General features: G+C 36.4%; 1 protein-coding gene across 1 annotated transcript in view; it reads left to right on the top strand.

Moving 5' to 3' along the window:
• The window catches only part of PRKD1 (protein kinase D1), a 140,568-nt gene that overhangs the window by 114,912 nt on the left and 12,353 nt on the right, over positions 1-13,303 (top strand). Inside the window, exons 7-15 of the mRNA XM_080619139.1 lie at positions 496-700; positions 3,249-3,372; positions 4,161-4,238; positions 5,220-5,499; positions 7,770-7,822; positions 9,102-9,174; positions 10,116-10,222; positions 10,607-10,768; positions 12,126-12,224. Coding sequence (XP_080475265.1) covers positions 496-700; positions 3,249-3,372; positions 4,161-4,238; positions 5,220-5,499; positions 7,770-7,822; positions 9,102-9,174; positions 10,116-10,222; positions 10,607-10,768; positions 12,126-12,224 — 1,181 coding nt within the window. The remainder of the gene's footprint in view (positions 1-495; positions 701-3,248; positions 3,373-4,160; positions 4,239-5,219; positions 5,500-7,769; positions 7,823-9,101; positions 9,175-10,115; positions 10,223-10,606; positions 10,769-12,125; positions 12,225-13,303) is intronic.

Below are 13,303 nucleotides of genomic sequence, written 5' to 3'. Positions count from 1 at the left end.
GTAAGCAATTGTCTTGGGAGTTATTTCAGTAGTTCATCATCATGTCATCATCATTATTACAAAATTCCTAGTTTTGAAATTACTTCTCTTCTAGCATCAGTTTTCAGCTCTAGCCTGCCAACAGCCATCAAGCCAGTACACAACATTCAAGCTGTATAGAAAATCTGTCAGATCTCAGAAATAAAGCTCATGAGTATAGAATGTTTGTTAGAAGTCCATGGATAAGAAATTCTGCTTTGACTTTGGCATTTTTTATTAGAAAGTTGTATTTCTGAAATTATTTTGGTTTGTTGCATTTCCAGTTTTCTTTGGTGATGCTGTAAATGACTGGTTAAAAACCACACTTAACCAGCACACACAGTACCAAGTAAAGATACACCCAGGCAGTAGAGTTCCAAAAAGAACCTGAGGTTTTCTGAAGCTCAGAATGTGTAAGGGTATTGTGATTGGAGTATTGTATGTTTTCATATAATAACTTCAGAAACAATGTTCCAGATCTTCTTAGTCCTGGGGCTGAGTCTGATGTGGTCATGGAAGAAGGGAGTGATGACAATGACAGTGAAAGAAACAGTGGTTTTATAGATGACATGGAAGAATCTATAGCTCACGATTCTGAGATGTCAATGACAGGATGCCATAGTGACAACGGGGAAATGCAGGATGCTGATCCGGATCACGATGAGTCTAACAGGATGATCAGGTGAGCTGGGGAGTTAGTGTACTTTACATCTTCTTCTGTGTTTCTTTGTAAGTATCATGTCTAGGGCTCAAAGGGAAATCTCCTTGGACACTATTTTCACTCACTGAGAATGGAGAGAGCTGGTGGTATGTGGTGATTCTGGAATTACAGTGAGATTGCTTCACTGAACATATGTATTAGGAATTTTAGAGAAGCTTAAAAATTACTGTAAAGTTGAAGTACCAACTGAAAACTGATGCACAAGTAATTGTTACAGGTCTGTTCTCTTGTGAAAAATATGTAGTGAAATTCTTTGTGCATAAGCAACAGAGAACAATTTTTTGCCTTTTTTACTCTTTTGCACCCACACCCCCACCCCCAGCATTCTTTCCCTGACTAATAGTGCAATGCCTGGTCATTGAAATGAACAACAATAAAATTTAAAAAGTTGTGTAAGTGGCTATGGTATAATCAGCTTTAGGTGATTAGGTGTTTTTTAGGAGATTTAGGTGTTTTACATACCTTCAGAAAGAAGGAAAGTTTGGCAAACCTCAAGTAGTACTTTGAAACAAGTTACAAAATAGGTTAGTGGTTTGAAATGACTAATCAGGAAGGAAAATTGGAATTGAGTTGTGCAACTTACCTCAAGATGTCTGAGGAGAAGAAAACATTATTCACTTATTGGAACTGCACAGAATAGTAGGGGAAAGCAGAGATTATTCATTGTCAGGGAACCTAGAATTAATTAAGATCCTTTCAGCTGTAATTTCCTTGATGCAAGGGGTCTGTACCTTGAAGAATTACAGAATATTTTTCTTTCCACAGGTCCCAGTTTGATCTGCAGTCTCCTCTTAACTTACTAGGAGTCTGTATCAGTAACATGTTCCCCTTAGTTCTTTGTTACTAACGTATAGCTGTTGAACTAGTAGAAAGCAGTCTATTTCAGCAATGTGCAGGTTTACCTTCCAGAGCAGGGAACTGGTTTTCATACTGTCATATTCACCTGCGTAGATACTGTATATAGACACCTTGTATCATTGGAATATAAGCCTCTGCTTATATCAGAAAATCAATGTCATATAACATTTTGAACGTCACGGTTGTATTAAATGGACAGCATTGCAGGTCTTCAAAATATAAATACCCAATTATATCTAAGAAAAACATTGATAACCAAGGTACATGTTTTACTTTGTTGAGGGGCATTCCTGTATTTCCAGTAATACCTTCCCCCATTTATTTCTAGGGGACCTCTCCATATTTATGGATTATTTTTAAGTGATCTATAAAAGGCAAATAAAAATGTAAACCTCTTGCCAGTACGGACAAGAATAGTTAAATCGGCACTTCAGCTTATTTGTTCATTTTTAGGCCAAAAAGAGGCGTTAACTGTATGTTACAGTCTTAATGAATCGTTAAGACAGCACACTTTTTGCGTCTTGATTGGATAGTGCCATTTCATAAAATGTTTCTTATTTCCAGAATGCATTATAGTGAAGCAGGGCCATCTGCAGACATCCACAGTCAGAGCTGTGGAAACTTAACATACTATTCTTCTCCTGGGCAGTTTTTGCCCTTTTTTCTTGGAGTTGTGGCACCAGTAGCTTTGCTATCAGAGCAGAAGACACAAGCTCTCTGTGCTGTGTTTTCATGTACAGTACAGCATCTCTGTTTTAAAGTTCTGCCAGAAATAATTAAGCACTTACATTTTGGACTGAAGCAGATTATGAGCATATTCCATTATGCTCAATCAGCTTTCTGAATGGCTACCTTCTAACAACAAGGAAAGTGGGCAGATGGGCTTGTTATTTCTTACACCTCTGTAACTAGATATTCCAGATTTTATCTGATAGTGCTATCAGACATACTGTCAAGTTCCCATGCCTTCCTGATTTACTGTGTGTCAGCTGAGTCGTGGAAAATTTCAGAGTGCATACCCCAGTGTGCAAGACAATGGGACTTTGCTTTAAGTCTTTCAGGGTAAAATATATTGTCTTAAACCTCTTTCCCAGAAAGGTTCCAGCAAATTCTCTGCTGTGCTCCGCCAGGGTATGCACAGCTAGGTAACTGACACATTTTCCACTCTGTAAACCATCATCACTCCATTGTGTGTTTGAACCGGAGAAAGATTGCAGGATGGTAATCTGATGGACAAAGTTTACTTAGGTCATGAGAGATTCGAGATCAAGTAGTGGTCTGCATCATGCATAGCATAGGCTTGAGCGATGGCTCCCACACCCTAGCAGAGGCCCTAATCATTTGCCCATCTTCTTAGCTCATCTTCAGGAACATTGTTGGGGGGAGTGTGTGTGTGTGTGTATGTGTATGTGTATGTAAGCCTTCAGAAGGTCTCTGACATTCTCCTGGTGTAGCATTACAATTTTTTTTTTTCTTTGTAATCTCATGACGCTTGGAATGACAAAACAAAATAGTGTCCAATCCAGGTCTGATAATGATGAAAAATATAAATGTGGATATAGGAGATATATAGATACTGATTTAAAATAATTTCTTAATTTTTTTCCAAAGTTATCTTCTTTCTAAAAGCCTTTATTGATTTATTCTTAAGCCCTTCAACCAGCAATAATATTCCATTAATGAGAGTGGTACAATCTGTGAAGCACACAAAAAGGAGAAGTAGCACAGTAATGAAAGAGGGCTGGATGGTTCACTATACAAGCAAGGACACACTGGTAAGAAATGTCAAGGAAGACCTGTCTTGCTGTACATACTATATGATAGTACAGAATCAAATCCTAACAATACATTGATAATTTGCTATCACATAAGCCATTTTTTGCAGTTACCATGATTCCTAAAGTCCTGACTTGTCTTAACTGAGTCATCATAAGAAACAGGAGACAGTTATAACATGAAAAAATAAACTGAATATGTCAGTTGCGTTATCATAGGCAGCCAGATGTAAATGACATTCTGAAAGAATTAAAAAATAATGTTAACACCATAGGGTTTCTGGAAAGTAGCTTCACCTTGTAGCTGCAGGCTCCTAGATACCCTCCTGCTAGGTGAATTCAGACTTTTGCAAAAGAGAGTTCACGTAGAAAACAGTTATATTCTTTCTGACCTACTAAAACAGGAATAAAGACTTCAGTATGTGGCCTTCTAAAGTGAGCTGAGGTGTTAGATATGAAAAGAAAGTTTAATTATTTTAGCATCATACCTTTAGTAATTTGTGCTGAATGTATTGCAGACATCAAAGTGACATTTTAGATTTTATAACTTGGGCAATTTGAACAGAGTTAGGTTATTACTGAAACAACAGACGGTGGCCTTATAAACCCTAAACTCAAATGTGAAGTCCTCATAAAAATTTTGTAATAGGAAATGAATTTTTATCATTCACAATTCATCTGTTCAAACTTAAGCGAAACATTTTGGAAGTGATGCCTTTGAGAAATGAACATTTCAGTAATTTACTTAGAAAATGCTAGAAAGATTTTCCCCTTGTTTTTCATTGCAGAGGAAACGACACTACTGGAGACTGGACAGCAAATGCATTACACTTTTTCAAAATGATACTGGAAGCAAATATTACAAAGTAAGGAATATTTTTCAGTCTCTTTTTGCACCAGCAGAATATAATGATTAAACTGAAGAATTAAGAGATGCTTGCTAAAAGCTTACTAGTAGTATAACTTTGTTCTATGTTTGTATTCCTTATTTAAGCTGCATATGTGTGTTTTGCCTTTCACAAAGAAGTCTCAGATCAGACAGGTGTCAGCTAACAAGGACTTGTAAAATATATATTGTAGAAATACAGTTCAGCGACATATCGTGGCAACATGTCACATGCCAGCGACAAATTCTGCCAAGAAACTCAGCTGACATTGTCATTCATAATGCAAATTATTTCAAAAAAATTAGGTGTAGTATATATTATTTTAATTCTGTCCTTTGGACATTATGTTGTGATTTTGATTGTAAAAGATTGGTTTAATGCCCATATCCTTTTAGCTGAGACAGTTAAATGCCTAATCCTTAGGCATTACTGCAACAAGTTTTAATAATGGAAAGTATTTTTTTCATATGGCTTCCTCTCAGGGAAATATGTCACTGAAACGTGCCCTAAGTGTTGTTCATGGTGAAACAATGAAGTCTGTATATGTGAAAGATAGATTTTGAACCTTAATGTTGAGTAGATTTATTCTGCAAATAATTTATTGCGAATAAATTTTATTAAATAAGGAGTCAGCGGGGTTTATTTGTCTCGTGGAGTTCTGTTGATACATGGATGGTGCTGCTCTTTTCTGATGGACAAATCACTGCTCTGTCTGAAAAGTTTAATTAAATAATTAAAGTTCTATTTGGTTTTGGAAAGAAACATTCAGTATTTAACATCAACAGTCCTCTGTGTCATGGAGTTTCAGGTTACAAGAGCCTTTTTGTTTGTAAAAGAAGCAGGTGGTTCAAAGAAACAGCTAATTTCATTAATTAAATAAAGGTCGTGCTTTAGTTTTGTATGTTGATGTTCTTTACACAGAAAGTAAAAGTTTGTGGTTTTTTTTTTTTTTTATTTTAGGAAATCCCATTGTCTGAAATTTTGTCTCTGGAACCTGCAAAAACTTTCACTTTGCTGCCTCAAGGAGCCAGTCCTCATTGTTTTGAAATAAGCACAGCAAATATAGTTTATTATGTTGGAGAAAACATAGAAAACCTCTCAACTGTTCCACTGAATAACAGTGTTATCAGCAGTGGTATTGGCATCGATGTGGCACGAATATGGGAGATGGCAATACAGCATGCCCTGATGCCCGTCATCCCTAAAGGGGCATCGACTGGATCAGGAGCCAGCCTGCATAGTAAGTTTATTCATTTCTTCCTTTTCAGATGAGTCATATCACAAATGATATTTTTCAGTCTTAGCACACATTGAAAGGAAGTATTGCACAGCTGGTAAAGACTTTTCACTTGTCTGCATATTATTTTAAACATATTTTAAATTTGTCATCCCTGTGTTTCCAGTTTATACTAGAACATATGTATTAATATATAATATGCAGATTTATTAGCAAGCAGATGTTTGTTAGATTAGTAAAGCGTCTCATCCACATTTGTGTTGCTCACGTGAGTAATAGCCTCCTTGTGCAGAGGCATGAAGTTTCTGACCTCCAGTTGGGAATGAATAGATTTTTCCTCTGATTACTGTAATTTATGTTTTTAGCTATCTTGAGAAGCAGCAATTCTCTCTTCAGGTCACTGCAGTGTAGATGATATTCTCCCTTTCATCACATTTGGCTGTACAACTGCCACAAGCATTGTCCCATGCTGAGATAAAATGAGCTCAAGTGTAAAGAACAGCTGTTCTGAACAAAACAAGGCATGGATGTTACCCAGGACCAAAAGGACTGAATGTATCTTTGCCTTTAATTTACATACCTTTGGGTAATTCTCTAACAAAGATGACAGCTTATGTAAACCAAACATTTAAATTTAACTCAGGTACTGATAACAAAGTATCGCGGAGCACTACTATGCATCTGCTATTGTGGTTGCTCTGCTACTTTTACTCAAGCCTAGTCAGTGTAAAGCAAATTTGGGTATGTCTACACAATTTGGATTAGGCCTTTTGTTGTAATACACACTCGCTTTAGCACTTGACATCTGGATGGTATTAATGCAGCACAAAATGCTAATGAGACTGCAAGCCCTCCAGAAACCAAGTAATACAACAGGCTGTGGCATTACATCTCCAGGCACAACAGTTTACGTATCAGATTAGATTAGCAATATCCTTTGCTTTTCCATCTGCATTCCTGCATAAAATAGGGTCCAATTCTGGATGTCATTTCAATCAGGCTAGTTGCCTAGTGCCCCTGGTTTAATCCCAGTGTAGCTAAACAAATCACTCAGAATGCTGAACTTGGAATGACAGCTGTCTTCCTCTTGGGAACTCTGAAATTTTTCTTTATAAATTTGTACTTATCTTTGGGATTTTTGTGCAAAAATTAAGTTCATCTGAGACCTTTAGAGCAAATTCCTATGGTGAACCTTCAATCTTCTTCTCAAAATATTAGACTTGACCATGTGTTTGTCCATGCTTTTTTTCATGTAAGCATAAGGCAGTACATACATTTGAAAACCAACTGGCAATGATAAAAAGACTCTACATAACGGAAGCATTTAGTTCCAAACCCAGTCTATTCCTAAAGGAAAGACAAGGGAATAAGCCATTTGGGGCAGAAGTTGTGCTGCTTACCACAACTGGGAGAAGTGCTGATGGGTAGTAGTGAGTATCTTCAGTGTGTAATAGCAGGTTTTATAGTGAGGACAGTGGTTTTGATGAGGCTGAAATCCATACTAAGAAAATGAAAAGACAGCGTGAGCAGGATTCTAGGCAGAAGTAGGAGACACAAGCTGCCGTGCTCCAAAGAAACATTCTTTACATCTGAAAACGACAACTTTGTGTAGTCCAGTTAGCAATAATAGGCATATTCTCCAACTTTATTGAATCCCTCAGTAGGTTTGCAGTTGCAAATGCTTATGGGAACATCCAAAGCTCTTGAATTTGTGGAGGTTGGACCTGATGCACAAATACATGTTTTTTTTTTTCCATAATGTGTTTTAATGATGTCCCTTAAGACAGTTGTAATGTGTATTACTTTTAACAGTATGCAGACCAATTTGAATGTGTATTAGCCTTCATCTATTATCAAATACACTGTTGGTGACACTATAAATAAAACTTATTAAATCCACCAAATAAAAATGGTTTACCCTAGTTGCATACATAACGTTATTTGCATGAGATATAAAGCCCAAAAATAGCATGGAAAAAAGCAATAATAAGTTTAGAAATGAGAATGATGAGATTCCACTGTTAAAAAATTAATAATGAAATGTATAATTCTGTTCTTTTCCATACACTGAAAATCTGTTATGCAAGTCACATATTTGTGGCCTGATGTAATTATTTATTGGCTGGTAAATGAACAAGCTGACCTAATTGGTCCGATTTCTGGAGCTGTCAGTAGGTATTGATGTAATGTAAATGTCATTTCCTATGACTACATGTTTGAACTAAAAGCATAGCAATCTAAAGTATATTTTACTCTTTCGCTTTCTTCCCCAGGGGATATATCCATCAGTATTTCTGTGTCAAACTGCCAAGTTCAAGAAAATGTGGTGAGTGTTCACTGAGTGCTGGTGCTAGATATGCAGTGATTAAACTTGCGAAGTTATTGATCTGCTTTGCAAAGAGTAATGTTTGAGGAGTACCCATCAGCCATTTTTCACTTACTTTGTAGAAATTAACAAACAAAACAGAAAAGCTTTGATAAGTTTTGAGAAAAATCATCTTCATGGCACCCTTTCTTGAGATGCAAGAACTACATATGGGTCATTTCACTTAACACAGAATTTGACTATAGGTCCTGCAGGATCCTAATTATCAAAAGGAAAAGAGAGCTATAAAAGTTATTAATTCGTGGAATTTGTCAATTGAGCTTCGTAAAGCTAATCACAAGCCTTGAGTAATATATCATTTCCTCTCATCACTGAGAAAATGAAACTCTCTCCAAAGTTATGTATGTTGTGACATACACAGGACACATAGGACATAGGAAATAAACATGACTCCCTGCAGCCAAGTAAAGCTTTGGGCAGCTCTGGTATTTGACAGGAGAAGTTTGACTGCTAGGGATATGTCCATTTGTTTCCTAAGAAAAGGCAAGACAGCCTTTATTATCAACTTTTTGGAATTCTTTTACTCTGTGTTGTATATGCTGCTGCTTAAATGTCAGGAAAATGAGCTCCAAGATTTGAGGTTTGTTTGCGTCTCCCAAATGAACCTGCTAACAGCTTGTGCTTTAGCCTGTGTTTAGGCACTAAGAAATACTGAGCTGTATGATTCCCTCACTGGCATGGATGGAATATTTTACCCCTCTCAGTGGACAAACAAAAAAAGGCAAAGCCCAGAACTGCTGATACTCACAAAGATTTCTGTAAACTAAGAAACCACTTGCATTTCCATGGCTGACAAGCTGACATAGGAACTTTTTCAAGAAAATTTTAAATTCATAAGTTTTCCATTTTCATAAAACCCAGCAGTCATTCCTTGATCTGTGATCCTGGGATATCAGGGTAGAATGCTGCTAATAAGACCCTGTTTATTTCCATATGTACTTTCATCTTCAGATTTCACAAAGTTTGTGTAACGCTGCATGATGGAGGCTACTTGCCTGGAAGTTAGCAGTGGCTGAAATCTATTGAGGATTCAGCAGCTTTTATACCAATTGCAGTTAAGGTGGCTTTTAAGAAAACCCGTGTGAATGTTTTTGACAGATAATATAGTTTGAAATGTACTAGAGTAAATGTGTGCTGCTTCCCACTAGAAAAAGAAAATTTAATGCATATTTTGTTTCCATATCTCAGGGCTTAATATTTGTTATGCTTATATAAACAGGATATTAGCACTGTGTACCAAATCTTCCCAGATGAGGTGTTGGGATCAGGGCAGTTTGGAATTGTTTATGGAGGTAAGGCTTTTGTGCATTGTACAATATGCTTAAGAGAGACCATTTCTTGAATGGTGAGAGTATTTTGGCTCTGAAATGTTTTGTTACAGAAATCAGCCATACTTTGCTTTATCTAAGCAGTATTCATTAAACAATGAAATTGTTTTGTTGCCTAAGTTTTGTAATTTGAAGTTTTCTACGTATTAGTGGATCATTGTGTATTAATAGCTTCATACTGTCTGTAAGTTCTAGTAAAGAAAACCCTGAAGTGCAGAAAACTGTTCTTTTTGAGAACAGTAATGGACAGAGGAAAAAATTAATTCCATCTTGCTGTTGTTCTTGGCACATTTTTGTGAGCTTTTTTCTTTGTTTTTCAGTAGTTTCTTAGAATGGTTTCTCTTTTATTTTCTTACCCATTTTTCCTCTCTTTCGCCTCCTTTTTTCATCAGTTTCTGGGAGTGTATTTGTAAAGCTGTTGTTTAAGACAGTGTGAAGTGAGAATAATAACTTTCTCACTGAAGAATCTCTATGGCCTCTGGTAAACCTGGGACATGCACTTACATGCCTGAAGGAGATCATTTATTTCATTATTTGCTAGTCTGGAGCTACTATTGAAGGACTAAGCCTACAACCTGCCGGTTGCAGAGTATACAGCTTAAGTATATGGACAAGCATAGATATATGTGAGAAAGTTAATTTTGCAGCTATATTGTTGAAATGCAGACCTGACTTCTCATATGTGTGTGTTTCTTATGCGTTTAAACAGCTTTGTCAGGTGATAATAAGAAAAGTACTTTTGTCAAAGGCTAGAAAGAGGGAGAATGAAAGAAAACTTATAATGACTTAGTGATTTAATTTGCTGTGAGAATGACTTGATTGTGTCTGTACAATCCAGTAAAAACGGAACACTTCTCAGAATTAATCACGTTAATTTATAGAGGTCTTTCGTTTTATTAATGCAGGAAAACATCGCAAGACGGGAAGAGATGTTGCCATTAAAATAATTGACAAACTAAGGTTTCCAACTAAACAGGAAAGTCAACTTCGTAACGAAGTTGCAATTTTACAGGTATTTTTCTTTTTCACTCTATTGACTCCATTTATTCATTTCCGTAAATACCAGATAATACAATAATTATTTTAATTTACAATCGCAAGTGTTTTGCTGCTTAATCTGCGTAAACAGCCAGGACCAAGTGTATTGGCATCATCACGCTGGGAATTACAATTTCTGCAGCTTTAAGAACTAGGCACAATAAGTAAAATGTGTTTGTTAAACTAATTTGAAATCCATTCATTTTCCTGTACTGTCCATAGAAATTTCATGCCCGTTGCCTGCAGTTTAGGCACACAGTTAAAATTATGAAATACCAAAAAATTGTCTGCTTTTCAGAGGTCTGAGGACTGGCTATGTAATGCTAAAACCCACTGATCATGTTTTTATCTTTAATAGAATCTTCACCATCCTGGAGTTGTGAATCTAGAGTGTATGTTTGAGACGCCAGAAAGAGTGTTTGTTGTTATGGAAAAACTCCATGGAGACATGCTGGAGATGATCCTATCAAGTGAAAAAGGCAGATTGCCAGAGAGAATAACTAAGTTTTTAATTACTCAGGTAAGAAATTAATTATAGACCTAGAAGGAGATTTGAGATTAATTATTATCACTGTTTCTTATGTTTTGCTTATGGTATAGTTTCCTTGTCTGATTTAGGAAAGCCTGGTTTGTAATACCAGGCGTGGTAAGATGGCTTTGTGTACATTATCTGGTAGGTAGTAAACCATTAAGAGGACCTAGGACTAGGCATGTGTGCAGCTATCTGGCTGCCATATGGGAGGGCCATCAAGCTACAGTTTCTCATATGCTTGAAGAATTAAGCACAAGAAAGGGATGCAGAGCACTAACAACAAATTGTTGAAGACATACACAAAGAAATTTGAGCCTCTTGAACTGCCCCATACCTAGCAATTGCAGTTCCTCCTATGCATTTTTGTGCATATTTTCTATGCTGAAATTGGATCTTTCCATTACCTACCTCTGATTAAATGAGTCTGGCTTCCTGCATGACTTCTGTTAACAATGTGATCTGGGTTGGGTTTTTTGTTGTTCTTCCTGTTGTTGTATTATCATATTGCTGCTTTGGCTGCCCATAATACTGGTTTAAATTTAGATACACGATTGAGCAGTGAGTAACCACAGAGTCAGAGCAGCCTCTGTTTCAGCAGTCAGGAAAAAGAAAGGAGCAGGAACAACGGTGTTGCTGTGGAAGTTCATTATTTAGAGTGGAATGTAGCAGGTTTCCTAGTTTTCAGACTTTCATGGGCAAAACTGCCACCAGCTTCAGAATTTGGTTTCTTGCCTTCCCACATTCGTTCAGCCTCCTTGCCATTCCCTCCTCTAATATAATAGTAAATTCTGCCAGCCCCAGACGAGAATCAAGGAATGGAGTTAAAGCAACAGGAATAGGATGAATATATTACATTCTGTTGCCACATTCTTGTGTGTTTAATGGAATAGAAATACATGCAAGGGTCCTGATGCTTTCATCAAGAAAATGTTTAAATTGAATTACATAATATTTCTTTGAAATTTTTGGAGTGAATTTAGATCTGGAAGGTCATTTTGAAAATGTTTCTGCATCCAAAGATTTCAAGCAAAAGAAATGTAAACAAGTACTTAGAACCTAGTTTTTTAACTGTTTAGCATATAAAGTCTTTGGAGAGGGAAAAACCATATTGTATCCAGTGAAACATCAAGAAAACCTGAGGCACAGCACACAGTAGCTGACATTTTTGCTTCTTCTTCTTTTTTTCCATTGTAGACATTCTTGTAAAAGGTACGTTCTTGTTGGATTGTTTCTCTCTACAGCAGTCCTTGTTTCTTTGACCACTGATAATGTCCAAACAATATATATATAAAAAAAGAGGCACAACATTTAAAACAGAATTTCTTTCTTTTTTGTTTCTTCACAGATCCTTGTTGCTTTAAGACATCTTCATTTCAAAAATATTGTTCATTGTGACCTCAAACCAGAAAATGTGTTACTGGCATCAGCTGATCCTTTCCCACAGGTAAGTAAATAATGCACTTTCTTAAGATCAGTTGTTCAAATTATTAAGTTTAGCAGTGCTTATTTTATGAACAAACAAAGGGCTAGTGACCTGCCTGTATCTCCTCCAGGAACTACACAGAATTTTGAGATATGAAAATAATAGTCCCTTATTCAACAAACATTCCAAAGATGACATGTTTGAAAATCTTTGCCTTGTGTCATTTACCTAAACTGTTCAACTAGATTTTTAAGTGTGACATAACTACTTGTGCGATTGTTTCTGGTTTGCTTACCGTTACAGCACAAATTACTCATCTGGTGGATTCTGTCCAGATAAGTGGCAATTTGCAAGCAGTCACCAGAAAGACAGTTATTTTTCTGAAAGTTAGAAAGAACTCATGAAGAAGAATTTACATGCCAGGTAGATTGCAGAATATTTAAATACACTTTCTGGCTCATCGTATTTCTCACTGAAAGGTATTTGTATCACCTTCTGTTACCTTTGAACTGCAGAGTTCATCTATTATCTCCTCCAACTGCCTATATTTAAAAGGAGCACTACTGATAATTTTTAAATAATACCAATAGCAATACTTGGAAAGAAAGGATCTGTACTGAGGTATTAAGTGAGAATGTTTAAGCAGCTAAGTCTGTCCCTCTGAAGAAATCAGAGAAGTTTGCAAAGAGACAGGGTTTAACTAGGTCCACAGTAAAATAAAAGTGGGAGTTCAAGAACTAAATCTTGTCAACTTGCTTGCTTTAGGAAAAAGCCATTGGTAAAACAGTTTTTCTGTTTGCTGTGTTCTTATGCTGTGAATGAATAAGTTTATATTAGTACTTTCAGCAGAAGCCTAAGCTGTTGGGTCTATCCAAAGCCCTATTTCTTTCATACTAAGCTGTCCCGTGTTACTGATTTTATTCATGGTGGTTTATTCACAGAAAGAAGGAAGAGAGTAGTAGACTGGTAATCTGGTCTAATGCCTCAGTGGAATAAGAGTATTCCTCTCAAAGAAATGCATCTCACTGCTAAACCATGATAAAAGTTCTTCAACTATGTATTTGATAATAATGTCTGTCTTACTATAGCATTTTTCTTTA

This window comes from Psittacula echo (assembly GCF_963264785.1).
Source record: "Psittacula echo genome assembly, chromosome: 5".
Taxonomy (NCBI): domain Eukaryota; kingdom Metazoa; phylum Chordata; class Aves; order Psittaciformes; family Psittacidae; genus Psittacula; species Psittacula echo.
This window is presented reverse-complemented; position numbering and strand designations above follow the sequence as displayed.